At 39.9% G+C, this 17,169-nt stretch overlaps 1 protein-coding gene across 42 annotated transcripts in view; it reads right to left on the reverse strand.

Annotated features, from left to right (window-relative positions):
* The window catches only part of CARMIL1 (capping protein regulator and myosin 1 linker 1), a 305,081-nt gene that overhangs the window by 156,712 nt on the left and 131,200 nt on the right, over nucleotides 1-17,169 (reverse strand). For 20 of the 42 annotated variants that reach the window (XM_081522077.1, XM_081522066.1, XM_081522068.1 and 17 more), the window contains 3 exons: nucleotides 16,265-16,315; nucleotides 10,770-10,829; nucleotides 1,423-1,544 (listed from right to left, as the gene is read on the reverse strand). In XM_081522077.1, the coding sequence (XP_081378203.1) occupies nucleotides 1,423-1,544; nucleotides 10,770-10,829; nucleotides 16,265-16,315 (233 nt within the window). Of the gene's footprint in view, nucleotides 1-1,422; nucleotides 1,545-10,769; nucleotides 10,830-13,417; nucleotides 13,837-16,264; nucleotides 16,316-17,169 lie in introns of all 42 variants that reach the window. The other 22 variants (XM_081522084.1, XM_081522109.1, XM_081522095.1 and 19 more) reach the window with 2 other exon arrangements.

The following is a 17,169-nucleotide window of genomic DNA, read 5'->3' on the forward strand; positions in this document are numbered from 1 at the left end:
AACCTTAGATTATTCAAGAACAGATTATGTGAACTGAAGCCCTGGCTGTGTTTGTCCTGATTCGGCCAGTTCCTGATACCTGTTCAGATTCTTCTTCAACGATCAGCCTCTACCTGAGCAAGGAAGCAAGTGAGGGCTGAGGACCCAAAGTTCCCATGATGAGCTCAGGTGATACATTTGATGGACAAATAACTCAAACAAGGCTTGAGCATTCCAAGTATAGTTTCATATTCGCCAACTTATTATGAGTGGGTCATTTGTCCTTACTGGGGACCTATTATCTTTTGCTGTTCTATATTATTTATGTAAAGGATCTATTTCCCTTCCTGACAGCATTGACTACTGGGAACACAGATGAAAAGATATGTTACCCCCTTCTTCAGTTCTCTCTAGTCACAACAACCAACACCAATAGAATTATACATTTCCCAGGCCAACCACATGGAATACAATTAAGGAACTTCACAAGTACAGGCAGAACATTAAAGTCACAAGATACTCAGGGCTGATTTTGACAAGCTAACTGTGCGTGTTGGGTATAGGAAAGCTGCCTTTTCACCTCAGTCAATCTAACTCCCTTTTCCAACAACCCACGTACTCCCTAAGTACAAACTCTGTTACCCAAGCACATAATCCTGGTTTAAAATGCTTGAGAAAAAAATATGAGGGCATGTCCAGGCAAAATTTACTTAACACATATTTCAGAAAAGTGAGAGGAAAATGAAGGAGGCTATGTTTGACGTTCAGTTTTGTTTGTAAGCTTCCTCTCACTGAACAGAAAAAAAAAATGAGGAAAATGAAGAAAATAAAATTCTTCATTAATGTTATACTTGATGCCTCCCTATAAAGCATTCAGCCCCAGACATTCTGCTAATAGATATGAGTAAAATTCGTACTAGGGTAAATATCAGATTGTGTGCTCTGTGATGACCTAGAGGGAGACCCAAGAGGGAGGAGATATATGTCTACATGTGGCTGATTCACCTGGCTGTACAGCAACTAACACGACATTGTAAAGCGATTATATTCCATTAAAAAAAATTTTTTTTTAAAGTTTGTGTTTTAGTCTTAGCTGCTGCTGCTAAGTTGCTTCAGTCGTGTCCGACTCTGTGCAACCCCATGGATGGCAGCCCACCAGGCTCCCCCGTCCCTGGGGTTCTCCAGGCAAGAGTCCCGGAGTGGGGTGCCATTGCCTTCTTCGTTAGTCTCAGCAGTAGAAGTTAAAGGAATACGAAACTCCTTTCTCACTCCAGCTCTTTAAAGAACAGTCACATAGAAAACCTCAGACACGAAACAGCACTGAGCCAGGGTTTTGATGTGTAACGTTTAAAAGACAGGGAAGCAGGAGAGAGGAACCCAAAGAAGGGCAAAGGGAAGGCAGTTTGCACTCTGACGGAGAGCCAGGTCCCCGGGAGAACTCACACTGGGGAGAGGCCAGGGAAGATCTTGCGCAGGTTGGTGCCGATGTGTGCCAGCACCTCGCTCACGTCCTCGGGCGACGCCATCTTCATGGAGATGCTGCACTTCTCCGTTTCCACAACCATCTGCAACAACCGGGTGGGACACTACTTAAGGAGGAGTCCAGTTCCTTAAATTTATTTATTTTAAATAGTGTAAACTATATACGGTAGCTCCCCCCCTTATCCTTGGGGAAACGTTCCAAGGCCCCCAGTGGAAGCCTGAAAGCAGACAGTACTGAAGCCTATATATATGCTATATTTTTTCCCATACATACATGCCCATAACAGAGTTTAATTTATAAATTAGGCACACTAAGAGATTGACAATAACTAATAATAAAACAATTATAACCACAGACTTTAACAAAAGTTATGTGAATGCGGTCTCTCTCAAAACATCTTATTGTACAAATTTAATGCCTTTTCCATCTTTTTTTTTTTAATTGAAGCATAGTTGAAGTACAATATTATATGCTATGGGTATATAAGATAGTGACTCACAACTTTTAATGTTTATACTCCATTTATAGTTATTATAAAATATTGGCTATATTCTCTGTGTTGCACAATATATCCTTGTAGCTTATTTTCTACTTAATATTTGTACCTTTTAGTCCTCTACCTATATACCATCCCTCCTCCTCCCCTCTCCTTCCCACTAGTAACCATTAGTTTCTCCTCCAGATTGGTGAGTCTGCTTTTTTGTTATATTTACCAGTTTGCTGTAATTTTGAGATTCTACACATAAGTGATACCATACAGTATTTGTCTTTCTTATTTTACTTAGTATGATCCCTCCAAGTTCATCCACATTGCTGCGGATGGCAAAGCTCCCTTCTTTTTTATGACTAAGTAGTGGTATACTATGTGTGCACGTGCAGATGTTTAGGTTGCTTCCATTCCTTGGCAACTGTAAATAATGCTGCTGTGAACACTGGGATGCATGGATCTTTTCACATTATTGTTTTTTTAGGATGTATACCTAGAAGTGAAATTCCTGGATCCTATGGGAGTTCTACTTTTAGTTTTTTGAGGAACCACCATATTGCTTTCCACAGTGGCTGCACCAATTCACATTCCCAGCTATCATGTATGAGGGTTCTCTTTTCTCCACCTCCTGGCCAGTATTTGTTGTTTGTATTCTTTTTGATGACAATCTTTCTGACAAGTGTGAGGTGGTATCTCATTGTAGTTTTGATTTGCATCTCCCTGATGATAGCAATGTTTTGCAACTTTTCATGTGCCTTTTGCCCATCTGCATTTCCTCTTTGGAAAAATGCCTATTCACTTCTGCCCAATTTTTAAAGAGATTGTTTTTTTGATGTTGAGCTGTATGAGCTGTTTATATATGTTGAATATTTACCTCTTATCAGTCATATCATTTGCAAATATTTTCTCCCATTCATTAGATTCTCTTTTTGCTTTGTCAATAGTTTCCTTTAAGGCCTTTTCCATCTTCATTAAGCAGTCATCACACTCTGTGGCTATAACTTTGGCAATTTGAGATGCAACAGCAAAATAGCACAAATTTTCTTTTCTTGCCTCACAATTTCACAGATAGAAGATTCATTCTTACCACAGATCTAAGCATCCTCAGCATATAATTTTTTTCTTTCCTTATTAAGTCAAGAACTTTCACCTTTTCATTTAAAGGGAGCACTCTGTGGCTTCTCTTTGGCACATCCGAATTCCCAATATTATGATGCTTATGCTTCAGGAACATTATAAAATAAGGGTTACTTGAACACAAGGTCAGGAAGCAACAGTTAGAACTGGACATGGAACAACAGACTGGTTCCAAATAGGAAAAGGAGTACGTCAAGGCTGTATATTGTCACCCTGCTTATTTAACTTATATGCAGAGTACATCATGAGAAACACTGGACTGGAAGAAGCACAAGCTGGAATCAAGATTGCTGGGAGAAATATCAGTAACTTAGATATGCAGTTGACACCACCCTTATGGAAGAAAGTGAAGAGGAACTAAAAAGCCTCTTGATGAAAGTGAAAGAGGGGAGTAAAAATGCTTAAAGCTGAGTTAAAAAGCTTAAAGCTTAAAGTTGAGCTTAAAGCTCAACATTCAGAAAACTAAGATCATGGCATATGGTCCCATCACTTCATGAGAAATAGATGGGGAAACAGTGAAACAGTGTCAGATTTTATATCGGGGGGCTCCAAAATCACTGTAGATGGTGACCGCAGCCATGAAATTAAAAGACTCCTTGGAAGGAAAGTTACGACCAACCCAGATAGCATATTAAAAAGCAGAGACATTACTTTGCCAACAAAGGTCCATCTAGTCAAGGCTATGGTTTTTCCAGCAGTCATGTATGGATGTGAGAGTTGGACTGTGAAAAAAGCTGAGCGCTGAAGAATTGATGCTTTTGAACTGTGGTGTTGGAGAAGACTCTTGAGAGTCCCTTGGACTGCAAGGAGATCCAACCAGTCCATCCTAAAGGAGATCAGTCCTGAATATTCATTGGAAGGACTGATGCCGAAGCTGAAACTCCAATACTTTGGCCACCTCATGCGAAGAGTTGACTCACTGGAAAAGACCCTGATGCTGGGAAGGATTGGGGGCAGAAGGAGAAGGGGATGACAGAGGATGAGATGGCTGGATGGCATCACCAACTCGATGGACATGAGTTTGGGTGAACTCCGGGAGTTGGTGATGGACAGGGAGGCCTGGCGTGCTGCGATTCATGGGGTCGCAAAGAGTTGGACACGACTGAACTGACTGAACTGAACACAAGCACTGAAATACTGTGACAGCTGGTCTGATAACCTAGCCGGCCACCATGTGACTAAGGTGTGACGAACACTGAATGACGAGATGATTCAAGTCCTGGGTGGGATGAGGCAGGGACAGTGCAAGATTTCATACATGCTTCAACAGCATGTATGTAAGACTACTCAGAACAGCATGAAATGTAAGACTTATGAATTGCTTATTTCCAGACTTTTCCATTTTTCCAACCATGGTCAACCACGGGTAACTGAAACTACAGAAACTGGAACCTTGCATAACAGGATACTTCTGTGCTCATGCTGATATATACTAATAGAATACCAGATTTTAAGAAGCAATTTCTTAAAATAATGCTCTTAATTTTAAGACTCAAAGAAATGTCTGGGTAGAGTGGTTAGTTTGTCAGAAATATCCAGAAACTGAAGCAAGTGTCTCCACGGGCCAAACTGCAGATTCAAACAGATCCCCTCAATGATGGAGAGTGAATATCCACATTTGTGGGTGACTTCTCCTTTTACCAAGATTTTACCTTGACTTACAAAGTCTGTTATATCCCTACCATCTAGTGTAAGTAAGAATACCTCCTTCAGTGAGTACTGGAGGACAAGCCGGTAGTTCCATTTTTTGAAAACATGCTTTAAAAATAAGACATCATGAGATATTTAAGTAAAAGGGTAAAATCTTTTCCCTGATAACAAAAGAAAAATCAAGTGTTATAAAAGCTTCAACTTTTCTAAGAGAGGATCCTTGGAAAGGATTATACAAAGGGAACAAGGTTAATAAAATTCATGCTAGGTGAAGACTCGTTTCTATAATTATCTGCTGGAGATATCTAAAACTTATACCAAAATGCTAAACTGAGTTCATATAGCTAGGCTTACAAATAAGTATAAAACAACCTGATAGAAAGGGTAGGTCATAAAAGAGACATTAGACTGATTAGAAACACATTCCAAATAAAAAGTTGTTCAAGTCACTTCTTTTTAAGGGAAAAGATACCATTATCTTGGAACTCAAAAAAATTAATGTAAAATGCAATTCCTTTGATGATCACTGCATCAAAATATCCCTGTATATTTACTCCCTGTTGCTACTTAATTTGTACAAAAATATGATGGGGAAACCCTACCCTTAATGTGCAACTAAACAACTGGATTTAAAAGAAGCTTTTAGATTCGCTCTGTGTGTGTGTGTGGTTGTATGTGCAGCTCCGTCCTATCCAACTCTACAACCCCATGGACTGTAGCCCACCAGGCTCCTCTGTCCATGGAATTTAGGTTGTCCTAAAATTAGCTTCCTGGTGGCTGAGTGGTAAAGAATGATCTCTGATCCAGGAAGATCCCCTGGAAAAGGAAATGACAATCCACTCCAGTATTTTTGGCCTGGAAAACCCCATGGACAGAAGAGCCTGGTGGGCTACAGTCCATGGGGTTGCAAAGATTTGGACACAACTTAGCAACTGAACAAAAACAACAAAATTAGCTGAATTTAAAAAAATAATCTGTATTTCAAAGTGCTTATATTAAAAGAAAAAGCAATCCAATTTATTTGTCAAAATGAAATCAAAGAAAAAGTCTTAAGTAATTTAAGTCCTTAAATGTTACTTTCTCATAGGTACCCTTAGAGGAATCTGTTAACAAGTATTGAATACATACCACCAGCTTTGTAATGGTTAGTTGGCTCCCTGTATAAAAAGCATTTTTTTTAATCCCAATTTTCACTACAGCACTGCCTTTGAAATTCTCTAGACAAAGACTTCATTGGTCTTGTAGAAGTTGGTCCAAGAGATATTTATCCCAAAAAAGGCAGCAAGCATTCTTATACATGGAGGCAGTTACTGACATGACACTTTAGTGGTATGTCTTGAGTAAGGCTAAAGCTGCCGATGTTTCATACACACCTATCTGGGCATATGTACGCTTTAAAAAGCCAGATACTTTGTGACGCAACCTCCTTGTGTACGTTCCACACCCCACCCCCAACCTTCCCACAACAGGTAATGATATTTTTCACTATAATGTACTACTTCTTTCATCACATCTAGCGCATCTATTCAGTCCACAGTTTGGGTATGAATAATTAGTAACTAGCTTATTCTAATTCCACTTAATCTTAACATCTAATCATCCTTAATTGTGCAAGATTGAATAGAATGACAGGGAAGGAAAAAAGGTGACAGGTGGGAAGAATTGAGGCCTTCGAATTCAACCTCACATAAAAGAATTCATCCAGCCTTGCATAATATGTCACCACCTTTGCATAATGTAAAGATGTAAATGCAAAGATGATGTAAAGATGTAAATGTAAATGTAAAGATGATGACAAAGTGATAGATGTGAGATCAACACAGTAAATCATGTCATCAGAAAAATGAACTCCCTCTCAAATATCCCTTGCCCTCCTATTTCAGTTGAGGGTAAAACAGAATGTTTGAAACAATTATTGCTTAGACACCTAGTAGAATATATTCCGAGTCCAATACACATTGAAAATAATAGTCAGCACTATAAACACTAGTATCCTATTAATATTTAAGACTCAAGTTTCTAACCCCACTCTGCCTCTTGCTTAGAACCACCTGAGTAATCTTTTAAGAAAAATGTTCTTACTAAAGCCCAGCCAACAGATCTGTGAAGCGTTTTTCTTGCAACGGAAATAGCCATGGGTGGTTTATCAAAATCATTCTATGACACAGCAAACACCCTTTTAATGAAAAAAAAGGAAAAAAATTTAGCAGCTATTTCAGTTGTATAAAAAATGGTCCAAAAATTCTATAACTATAAAACTATACAACCACTGATCTCTATTTATCGACCGTGACAGCAAGAGAACTTGAACACCAGAAAGTGTTATGGCAAGGAGACTTGTAAAATAAGATGATGCTCTCCCACATTTTCACAGGAAGGAGGAAAAGAACAATAGTAAAAGTCACATTTCACAAACTCAGCACCAAATTCACTCACTCTCACTAATACACCATGAAATGTGTATATCTCCTTGCATCTTACCAGAATTTAATTAAATGATAAAAACTGCAGTGACAGAAAAGTTAATAAATCCCAGAAAACACTAAAAAAAAAAAGTTCTGTTCAAGGCTAGTCAGGCAGATGCCATCATCCTTATGATTTCACATCAGAAAAAAAAAAAAAAATCCAGAGACATCAACGGTCCTGAGGTAACACGGATTATTCATTCTCAACCTGTGGGACACAACAGAACCAAATGCCCACCTCAGATATATGGAATCCTAACTGTCGTGAATGAATATATGTGAGAATGTGTGTATGTGGCAGAGGAGGGAGTGGGGCTGCTGGAGGTACATTTTTTTTATTTTTTATACAAATTTTAAAGGTTACACTCCACTTACAGTTATTGGAAAATATGGGCTATATTCCCTGTGCTATACAACACATCCTTGTAGCGTGTCTTACACCCAATAGCTGAGGCATTGGTATTTTTAAAAAGCACCACAGGCAATTCTGAAACATCAAATTCTGAATCCCACTAAGTGACTCATATTGCCAGTGTCTGGATTGCTAGCTCCTTTGTGAAAACAGTCCCACTGTTCCACTATATAGTGATTTTACTTTCAAGGTCCACACCATGCATAAAGTCAGACCGAAGTGATGTTGTAGAGCTGCTGTTGTACTTACAGTGACAGAACAGCTCCATGGGACTGAGGTAGATTGCCTTAACCCTCATTCCTCCGAATGCTGGACATATTGAAGGCACAGCACCATAAGTGTGGTAAGATCAGTTTCAGCAGCCACATGCGAAAATTGGTCTTGCTGTATCAACATCCCTTCTCATAATTAAATAGCACAGTCTAATCATATTCTGAATATAACCTTGGCATTGACATTTCAATAGCACCCTTCTGTTCCCATCACAATCCCAAAACCATAAACATAAACATTCCTGAATTAAGACCATCAGGAAGGCCCTGGTTATGTCATCATTCATGAGTGATCACTCCTGCATATGTTTGCCCATTTGGGCAAACATATGGAGCTGTAATTTTCCTTCCAAATTCCAGTTCCTAGAGAATGATAAACACATAGGATGAAACATTGCTTTAAGATGAACTATGGAAAAGTTCCAAGGATTTGTATGTAATCTCAATCAACACAGAGTGACAATTTCGACAATTTCTTTTAGGAACATTATCAACAAACTACACACACAAACACATTTTCTTTAGAGTCTTTCTTTTAATTAAGTAGAAGGAAATAAAAACATCAGAGTAAGAATCAATGAAATAGAAAACAATCAATGAAGTCAATAGAGAAAAGTCAATACAACAAAAAAGCAAGTTCCTTGAGAAGACGAAAAGAACTGACAAACCTCTAACCAGACTGATATGGAACAGAAAAGAGAGAAGAGCCAAATCATCAATATCATGAAAGATATTCTACAGATATTTAAAGGCTAACAAGTGGATACTATGAACAACTTCATATCAGTAAATTTGACAAAGATATATAAGACTTGTATACCGAAAGCTACAACAAAATACTACCAAGATAAATTTTAAAAGACCTAATGACATGGAGAAATAATTTTCTTGGATCAGAGACTCCATTTTATAAAGATATCAGTTCTCTCCAAACTGATTTATAGATACAATATAATCCCAATCAAAATCTCAGCAGGCCTTTTTGTAGAAACTGAGCTGAGTGTAAAATTCATATGGATGCAAAGAACATAGAATCACAAAACAACTGAAAAAGAAGAACAAAATTGGAGGGCTAACACTATCTGATTTCAATTCTTGCTATAACAGCCACAGTAATCAAGACAATGCAAGATCAACATAAGGACAGACAAATAGACTAGAGGGACAGGATTAAAGGGACCAAGGAGAGCAGAAAAAGACCAACATTTATGTGTACAATTGATCTTCAACAAAAGTGAAAGTTCAGTGGGGAAATGACAGTTTCAAACAGACATTACTGTAGAAATACAGACATTACAAGTAGAAATATATACATAAAAATTGATCCACATATCGCTTTATATACAGAAATTATTAATACTTCAAAATGGATCACAGACCTAAATGTATAACTTAGAGCTATAAAACACCTGAGAAGATATAGACCATCTGTGACCTTAAGTTAATCAAGAATTTATTCAATATGATGTCAGCATGATCCATGAAAGAAAACAGACAAACTGAACTTCATCAAAATTTTAAAATTCCACTCTTTGGAAAGCACTGTAAACACAATGAAAAAACAAGCCAGAGACCACGAGAAAATACGTACAAATCATATGTCTGATAAAGGATTTGTATTCAAAATATATAAAGAACTAGTAAAAGAACAAGAACTTAATTTTTAAAATGGCAAAAGATTTGAACCAACACTTGAACAAAGATACATGACAGCAAATAAACAGATAAGTCACTCAATATCTTTAGTCACTAGAAAAATACAAATTAAAAACTACAAATTTATTAAAATGGTTAAAACTTAAAGCACTGACCATACCAGTATTGGGGAGGATGTGGAAGAACTGGAACTCTTAACATAATGCTGGTGGTGATGTAAAATGGTACAACCACTTTGAAAAACAGTTTAGCAGCATCATAAAAAAGATAACAGATACCTACTATACAATTCAGCCATTCCACTCCTAGATATTTACCCACATGAACTAAAAGCCAATGTCCAATCTTTGATTTGTAAATAAATGCCCATTTTACCTTTGTGAGTCAAAAACTAGAAACAACCCAAATGTCCATCACTGGATGATAAACTGTGATACATTCATACAATGGAACACTATTCAGCAATGAAAAGGGAATGAACTATTGAGATATGCAACAAAATTACTCAATCTCCAAATAACTACACTGGCTAAAAGGAGGCACACACACTATGTTTCTACTCAAATAAAATTTCAGAAATTAGTAGCTGAGAGCAGATGCCTATAGATGATTACAGATGAGGAGGGGCAAGAGGAAATGCTTACTAAGAAGCATGAGAGTGATGCATGGTAGTGATGAATATGTTCAGTATCTATCAAGATAGATAACTGTTTAATGGGTAACTGTTTGTGGTAACTGTTTCATGGGTCTACATGTCACAGCTTGTCAAGCTGCACACTTTAGTTGACTGCATGTTACAGTTCAATAAAGCTGTCTTTTAAAATCTATATTTTATTAATATCAAAAAATTCTCTTAATCACTCTATTCCCAGAAAGATCTTACACAGTATTGTAGAAGAGCTGTGAAATTTTAGTGCTAAAACTTGTACAACATTTCTAAGGAACAGTACTCTCACATCTACATTGCCAAGTAACATAAGAGCTCATTAGGTCTTTCCATACTAAGTTAGGAGAACAAAGGTGTTTCCTTTATCACGAACTCCTGACCCCTGCCCACCCAGCCCCTGTTCAGTCTCTCTTTCAAAAACTCCATTTTCCCTTATCTTGTTTTCCCACATTATCTCAAGGAACTTTCATTAGTGAACCAAACAGAAGCTATTATCTGGTTTTAGAAACTCAAGAAAGGTTCTGACCTTGCAATAATGACAAACAGGTTGTTCATACCCACCTGAGCTGGCTTGCTGCAGATGACACCGTGAATCTCCAAGTAGCTGAAGGTTACCTCGAGCTGCAATTGAGGGGGGGGGAGGAAAGACAGACCTGTAATAAGGGTGCTAAAACCTATAATTCAAAGTAAAAATGCTACAATTAGAAATAGTCCAAGTGCAAACAAAATATTGGGTATCTTCTGAAGGTAGGCTGGTTTAATATCTCCATTCATTCAATATGACATGACCTTTGACCTATCATATTTCAAAAAAAGCATTAGTAACTTTCCTAAAGAACCAAAAGGAAATGCCAAGTCTGACTTTTTAAAACTGCATCCAAGGACAAACCCCATGGAAAGTTTCTGTACTTCTACTCCATTATTTATTTACTGAGGAATGACTGTTATGAAGGGAGCCATCTAAATAGACTTCTTTCTCTTATTTCAAGATGTTGCTTCAGCAAATCAGATCAAGATAAAGACACTGTTGGTTTTCCCTTCTCTCTAAGCTCTTACCCCTTCAGGTTACATTCTGACCACTTATTGGAGTCATCATTCTTTCTCTGTCTTTCATTAAAGTTCCTATTTTAAATGGATTTAGGAAAACACAGTATTTAGGAATTTTAATCTGTGCTCCAATTAAACACAGTTATTAACAAATTAAAGTCTTCTGTCTCTGTATATGCATAAATTATGATTTATTTCCTTTCTATTTTAATAACACATGCTCCTTTCTCACTTCTCCTATAATCAGCATTTCTTTTTCTTCAAAATATCTCCAGTCTCTCACTCTTTGCCTATTCTTCCTGGAAAATGGCCACTAATCTTTCTCCCAGTTTTTCAGTGTTTCATCTGAGTACAGCAGTCACAGAACCGAGTACTAAAGACAACGGGCAGAACTGAGTTGGATCAGTTTATTTCACTCTCTTGCTTTAAAACTAGAAAAGTAATGGGGAAAGAACCCATCTAGAACCAAACCCAGAGGACCCGTAGCTCTGCCTGCTGGTGCTATGCTGTACCTTTATACATTTGGTAGGATCAATTTTAGAACAGAGGACCCCTGAGTCTCCAGTTAAATGCTTTGAAGTATGAAGATGAGGGCTGGCGGTAGAAAGATAAATTCATTGCTTCATCATTCACATCACTGAACCAACAGGTAGTTGCAGAAGGCCTACTATGTGCCAAGACGGGCAAGAGGAGTGACACATTTATCTCTTCCTCCCAGAGTTAAATGCAGTCTTGGAGGCACCTCTTAAACACTCAATTAGAGTGAATGTCTTCTTCTCTATCGTTATCGAGATCAATACTTGGTGAGTTTTGAAAACTCATTTAAAGCAGGGAATTAGTTTCTAAATAAAGTACATCTCTACCTTCCCATTTATTTCAAATTAAATCTTATAAACATATTTTCATTTGCCAGTCTTGGACATAGTGCCAAGTTTCTTCTTTGAGTCAAGCCCCTTGGGCTGGCCCTTCAAAGGCATTTGCTCTGTGGGCCACACTCATAACTGCAGAGCACCCAACTTTCAATGCAGGCTCTTTAAAATGGAGTGAGAACTTGAAGACACTGGGAAAGCAATATGAGGGTGTAAGTTCTCTAGGTTATTATATTCCCTATCCCCCTGGCCTTTAACAGATGCCTGGTCCTTAACATGACAGTAATCTTAAGTGAATTATTTGATCAACATTCAATACTTCACAGATGCTCTTTTTACAGCCTATTTCATTGATATGTGAAATTTTTTTTTTTTTTAATTTAAAACTGTAATTATAACTACTGTGAATAGGTTTGGAAACAAACCACTGACTCTTAGTGGGCATCTCATTCAACTGGTGGGGACAGGTGTCTGGAGAGGACCTGAACTCTCTTACAACCTAGCAGCTATGAAGATGCAGCTGGCAGTGGTCAGCATCACTAGGGCTGGCATGGGCAACTGTGGTCAGTCTGGCTGGGATAGGTCAGCTGGAGGACAGTTAAGATGCTTCTGCTGCCCCTCAGGGCTGTCCCTGGAATAAACCAAGGGCCAGTGAGCCAGGAAAGCACTGAGACATTCCAGCTAGGCCCTGAAGAACGATTCAAGTGTGTCCAACAAAGAAAAACGGAAAAGGGAAATCCAGGCAGAAGAAAAAGAATCTGCAAATGCACAGAAGGATTCAGAGAACGAGGGCAAGGCTGATATGGGAAGCAGACCCTGCAGTTTTGGGGATGAGGAGGGGAGGACGGCTGAGTCTGTTATTGATCATAACAATCAAGGGTTATTGATCTTAACGATCAATGAATGGTGAGTAGGGGAGTCCCTGAGACACACTGACTGACGTCATAACCAGGTACACGGCATTCTCTCCAGTCTCACCCAGGGGTCTTTTTAATAGGCCTGTGCTCTCAACCCCTGTCACTGACCCTCGCCTGACTCCAGGCCACCCTGAAGACAGCTTAAAGACCACCACTGAGCAGGAGCGGGCAGGGGGACTAGTGAGGAAGTGGAGACACAGGCGGGCTGCAGGAGACCTGGGGCATCTTTGAGAGAACCACAGATACAAGGACTCGGTTAGGTATGAGGAAGGAATGGGCCCAGGCTATCAACAGCTCTCTCACCATCCTCTCGCTCACCCCACCTCTACTCCCAGCAAGACAGGCCCCACCCGACAGGCAGCAGAGCAAATCTAACCGTGATTATGTGACGCTCCTCCGGGAACTCCCACTATTCTGCACGCAGTGACGCGTGTCGTGACTGACCATCTTTCTGGCCAGTTTCCCTTCCTCCACAGCCTCCTCCTCAGTCCTGGGCCGACACCCCAGCTCCCCAGATGCACTGTGCTCTTGTCAACTAGTAAACCTCTGACCAGTGGGAGACCCCTTCCACTGCCTGGTTGACACGGGGTCATCTTCCAACCCAGCTTCCCTGCAGAGCCTCTCCTAACAATAACTCACTCCTCATCCCCCTAAGCAGATTTGCGGCCTTCTGAGGGGAATGGCAAAATACTATTTCTTCATCTGCGTGTGACTGCAGAGGTATCTGCTTGTTGATTAATCACGGAGTTGCACGTTTCTATTTTCCACATTTGACTGCGTATGAGGTACATTTGACTACAAAAAGAGAAAAGAAAATGTTTAATTAATCAGCCCTGAAGAAAAGAGAAGAAACCTGTGCGAAAACCAGAGGCTGTTGTACACTACTGTTCTGAATATAACTATTTCCCCAGAAAAATGAATGTCATTGACACTGGTTCTGCTTCTTAACCAAGGTATGCTGTGACACATGAAAACCAGCCTTCTCTCCAGGGCAGCCTGCCCGCGGGTCACTCTGAGAGAAGGTCTGCCTTTCTTTCTTTGTGATGCTGACAATATCAGAAATCAGAACCAACATCCAAATTGCCCTAGCCAGTGTGAATGTTTTATATATATGGGATGAAAGTGGCCATTTGCTCAAGAGCAGAGCAAGGAAGGGGCAACAGAAGGGAGATACATGACTCTTCAAGAGGTGATACCCCTCCTGCTGTGTCATAACATTTTTAATTAGGGTAAACATATCATTCAGGAGCCTTCCAGTCAACAGACTGCTTGACTATTTTCCTTCCACAATTAATTTTTCACCAGTACGATAATGGTTAACTCACTTCCTCATATCCTGCCTTCAGGTACTTTAGCGTACAGGAAATTTAGTCCAAAATCATTTACATAATAGCTGATTTCATTTATAACACATTATAAAGCCTCACTCTGTATTATCAAAAGGGGTGGGATAATATAAAGTCTCATTCCTTAGAGAAACTGTGTAAAATTTAACATTTGCATGATTAGAAAGAAAAAAGGCATCAGGTACCCACAGCCTTTGATTAGCAAACTGGGTTGGCACCTTCTCAAAATTCAGCGAAAATCATGCAAATCATTAGTCTGTCAGTCCTACAAGGTCCACTTCATGACAGCACCGTGTTCAGCACATAAGAAAGTATTTACAAGACAGTGGCTAAATATTGAATTTTAAGAAGAAAGGACTACAAACATGATGCAACCCAAACATCATAGTCCAATGAGGCTGAAAGCATCTTCCAAACCTTCCCCATCTTCCTGGGTTTGTGGGCAAGTGAGGAAAGTTCAGCCCAGTAGAAAGTTGAAAAGAGGAGGCTAGTGAGTCTAAATGTTTTCCCATTCATTACTGCAAATACTCAGATAAGCCAGGTTTGTAGCCTTTGAGCTCTTTTCTAATAGCTCACCTACAAGGCTACTGTGAGAATTGAGTGAGATAATGTACTTAAAATATACTTGGTAGATAACTAACTAAATTCTGGTGATAACAATGTAGTTTTAAGGATGCAAAGCCCCTGCTCCTGTGCTCTGATGAGAACCATGCTGCTACTGCTGCTGCTGCTAAGTCGCTTCAGTCGTGTCCGACTCTGTGCGACCACATAGACGGCAGCCCACCAGGCTCCGCCGTCCCTGGGATTCTCCAGGCAAGAATACTGGAGTGGGTTGCCATTTCCTTCTCCAGTGCATGAAAGGGAAAAGTGAAAGTGAAGTCGCTCAGTCGTGTCCGACTCTTAGCGACCCCATGGACTGTGGCCTACCAGGCTCCTCCGTCCATGGGATTTTCCAGGCAAGAGTCCTGGAGTGGGGTGCCATTGCCTTCTCCGAGAACCATGCATCTGTCACAAACTGGTGTAAGCCTGACTTCAGGCAAGCTACTGTCCCTCCCTGTGCCTCAGTTTCCTTACCTGTAAGATAAGAAGAATAATGAGACCTACCACATGGATTTCACAACTTGTTTTTAGGGAGGTGATCTTATTTACTAAAACAATATTCAATAAATGTAGTTACCATTATCTTTTTAGGGAAAAAAAAAATCCCAATTTCTTGTTACCATTCAATTCATATCCTATAAAACGGGTCAAAACCTTTCTGTAACCATAAAGGAAATAAAAGAAGTGATTATGGTGCCTAACTCACAAGTAATCAGTTCAAATGTCAATTTGCACCCTATAATGAAGGACATCTTATGGAAGATGTTAGTCTTTTTTAAAGAACCAAGTGGTATCATGTTATTTTCTAGAGGCAACACCTCTAAAACTATATTTTTAGTTATTTTTCAGAGGCCACACCAGAAGAGGAGGAGGACTGGGTGGCTACATTTTCGGTCATACACTCTTTATGAGTCAGGACGGTTATTTCCCATGTGTCAGAGCCTTAGAAAAATGGGCCATTATTAGACCCAAGGAAATAAGAACCAAACCTGACGAAAGTGTAAACCCTGCCCCAGTTGAGAGGAAAATCATTGAAATTCACCAGCCCTGAGGATACGGAGTACAAAATGCTTCACTGCTTTTCTTGTATGCTCTACACAGATAGGGGGGAAAAGGAGATATGCAGGTGCTTTCTGGGGAGAAGGAAGGAAAATAAGGTTGTGCAAGGAAAACTGAACATACTGGCCTAAATCATAAGTCTACACAACTGAGAAGCAAGTGTGTGTTGTGCTGGGTTGTGTGCATGTGTTGGAAGGAGGAAACTCATCAACACTCACCTTGGTGGGGATTCTTGCTGTGACGAGGAAGGCTCGGCATGACGTGAGCACCTGTAAGACAGAAGTGGCAGCATCAGTATAAATACCAGAAAGTGGGCTGGTAGGCTTTCGTGTGACCCACAGGCCATTAGATACTATAGCCTGGAGAGGCTGGACTCCTGAGGCTTCATGTAAGACTAAGTGACCTGGAACAGATTATTGACTTTGAAGGATTATTAACTTGACCCTAAGAATCACTGGATGAAGGGCTGTATTGAACAGATCACCTGCCAAATCTCAAGAGAAGCAACCAGTCAGCAGCCCAAAAGAGCCACAGATTACTCCATTTGCGGAAGCAAGACAGGGCTCAGAGATACTAAAATACAGATGTTTTATGCATAGCAGGAGCCCCACTATCTCAACAGCAAACTTAATGAAAAAGCCAAGTACTCATTCATGCTTTCCAAAATACAACCGCCACCCGAGGTTGCTCACTTGTTTTCTGTTCTCTGTCCACTAGCTGATAACATTTACACAATGCATAGGCAGCTCAACAGGCTATTGTTTCAAGAAGTCAACCCTGACTCCTTCTCTGCTATGCCTGTCTCAGTCCTAGAGAGCACATTTACAGAAGTTTCCATTCCAATTATCAGCTAAGAACACATAGATAGCCCATGGGGTCCCATATACCTATAGGCCCCTCTTGCCCAGCAGGGGCCCTAGAGAATACTAAGGCTGGGAATAGTCTGAACTCCCAGTTCACACCTGGAGCAGAGCTCCCAGGCCACCCAGCACTTTTAGTGTCCAAATGTGCTGCTCTGTAGCCCAGAGGTCCAGGCAGGCCTGGGGGGTCTTTGCAATAAAGAAAGCAAGCTGATCCCAACACTTCTCAAGTTCTGATGGGAGACCTATCTTTGATTTTCCAA

Source organism: Giraffa tippelskirchi, chromosome 8, assembly GCF_054371585.1.
Source record: "Giraffa tippelskirchi isolate mGirTip1 chromosome 8, T2T-mGirTip1v1.2.pri, whole genome shotgun sequence".
NCBI classification, from domain to species: domain Eukaryota; kingdom Metazoa; phylum Chordata; class Mammalia; order Artiodactyla; family Giraffidae; genus Giraffa; species Giraffa tippelskirchi.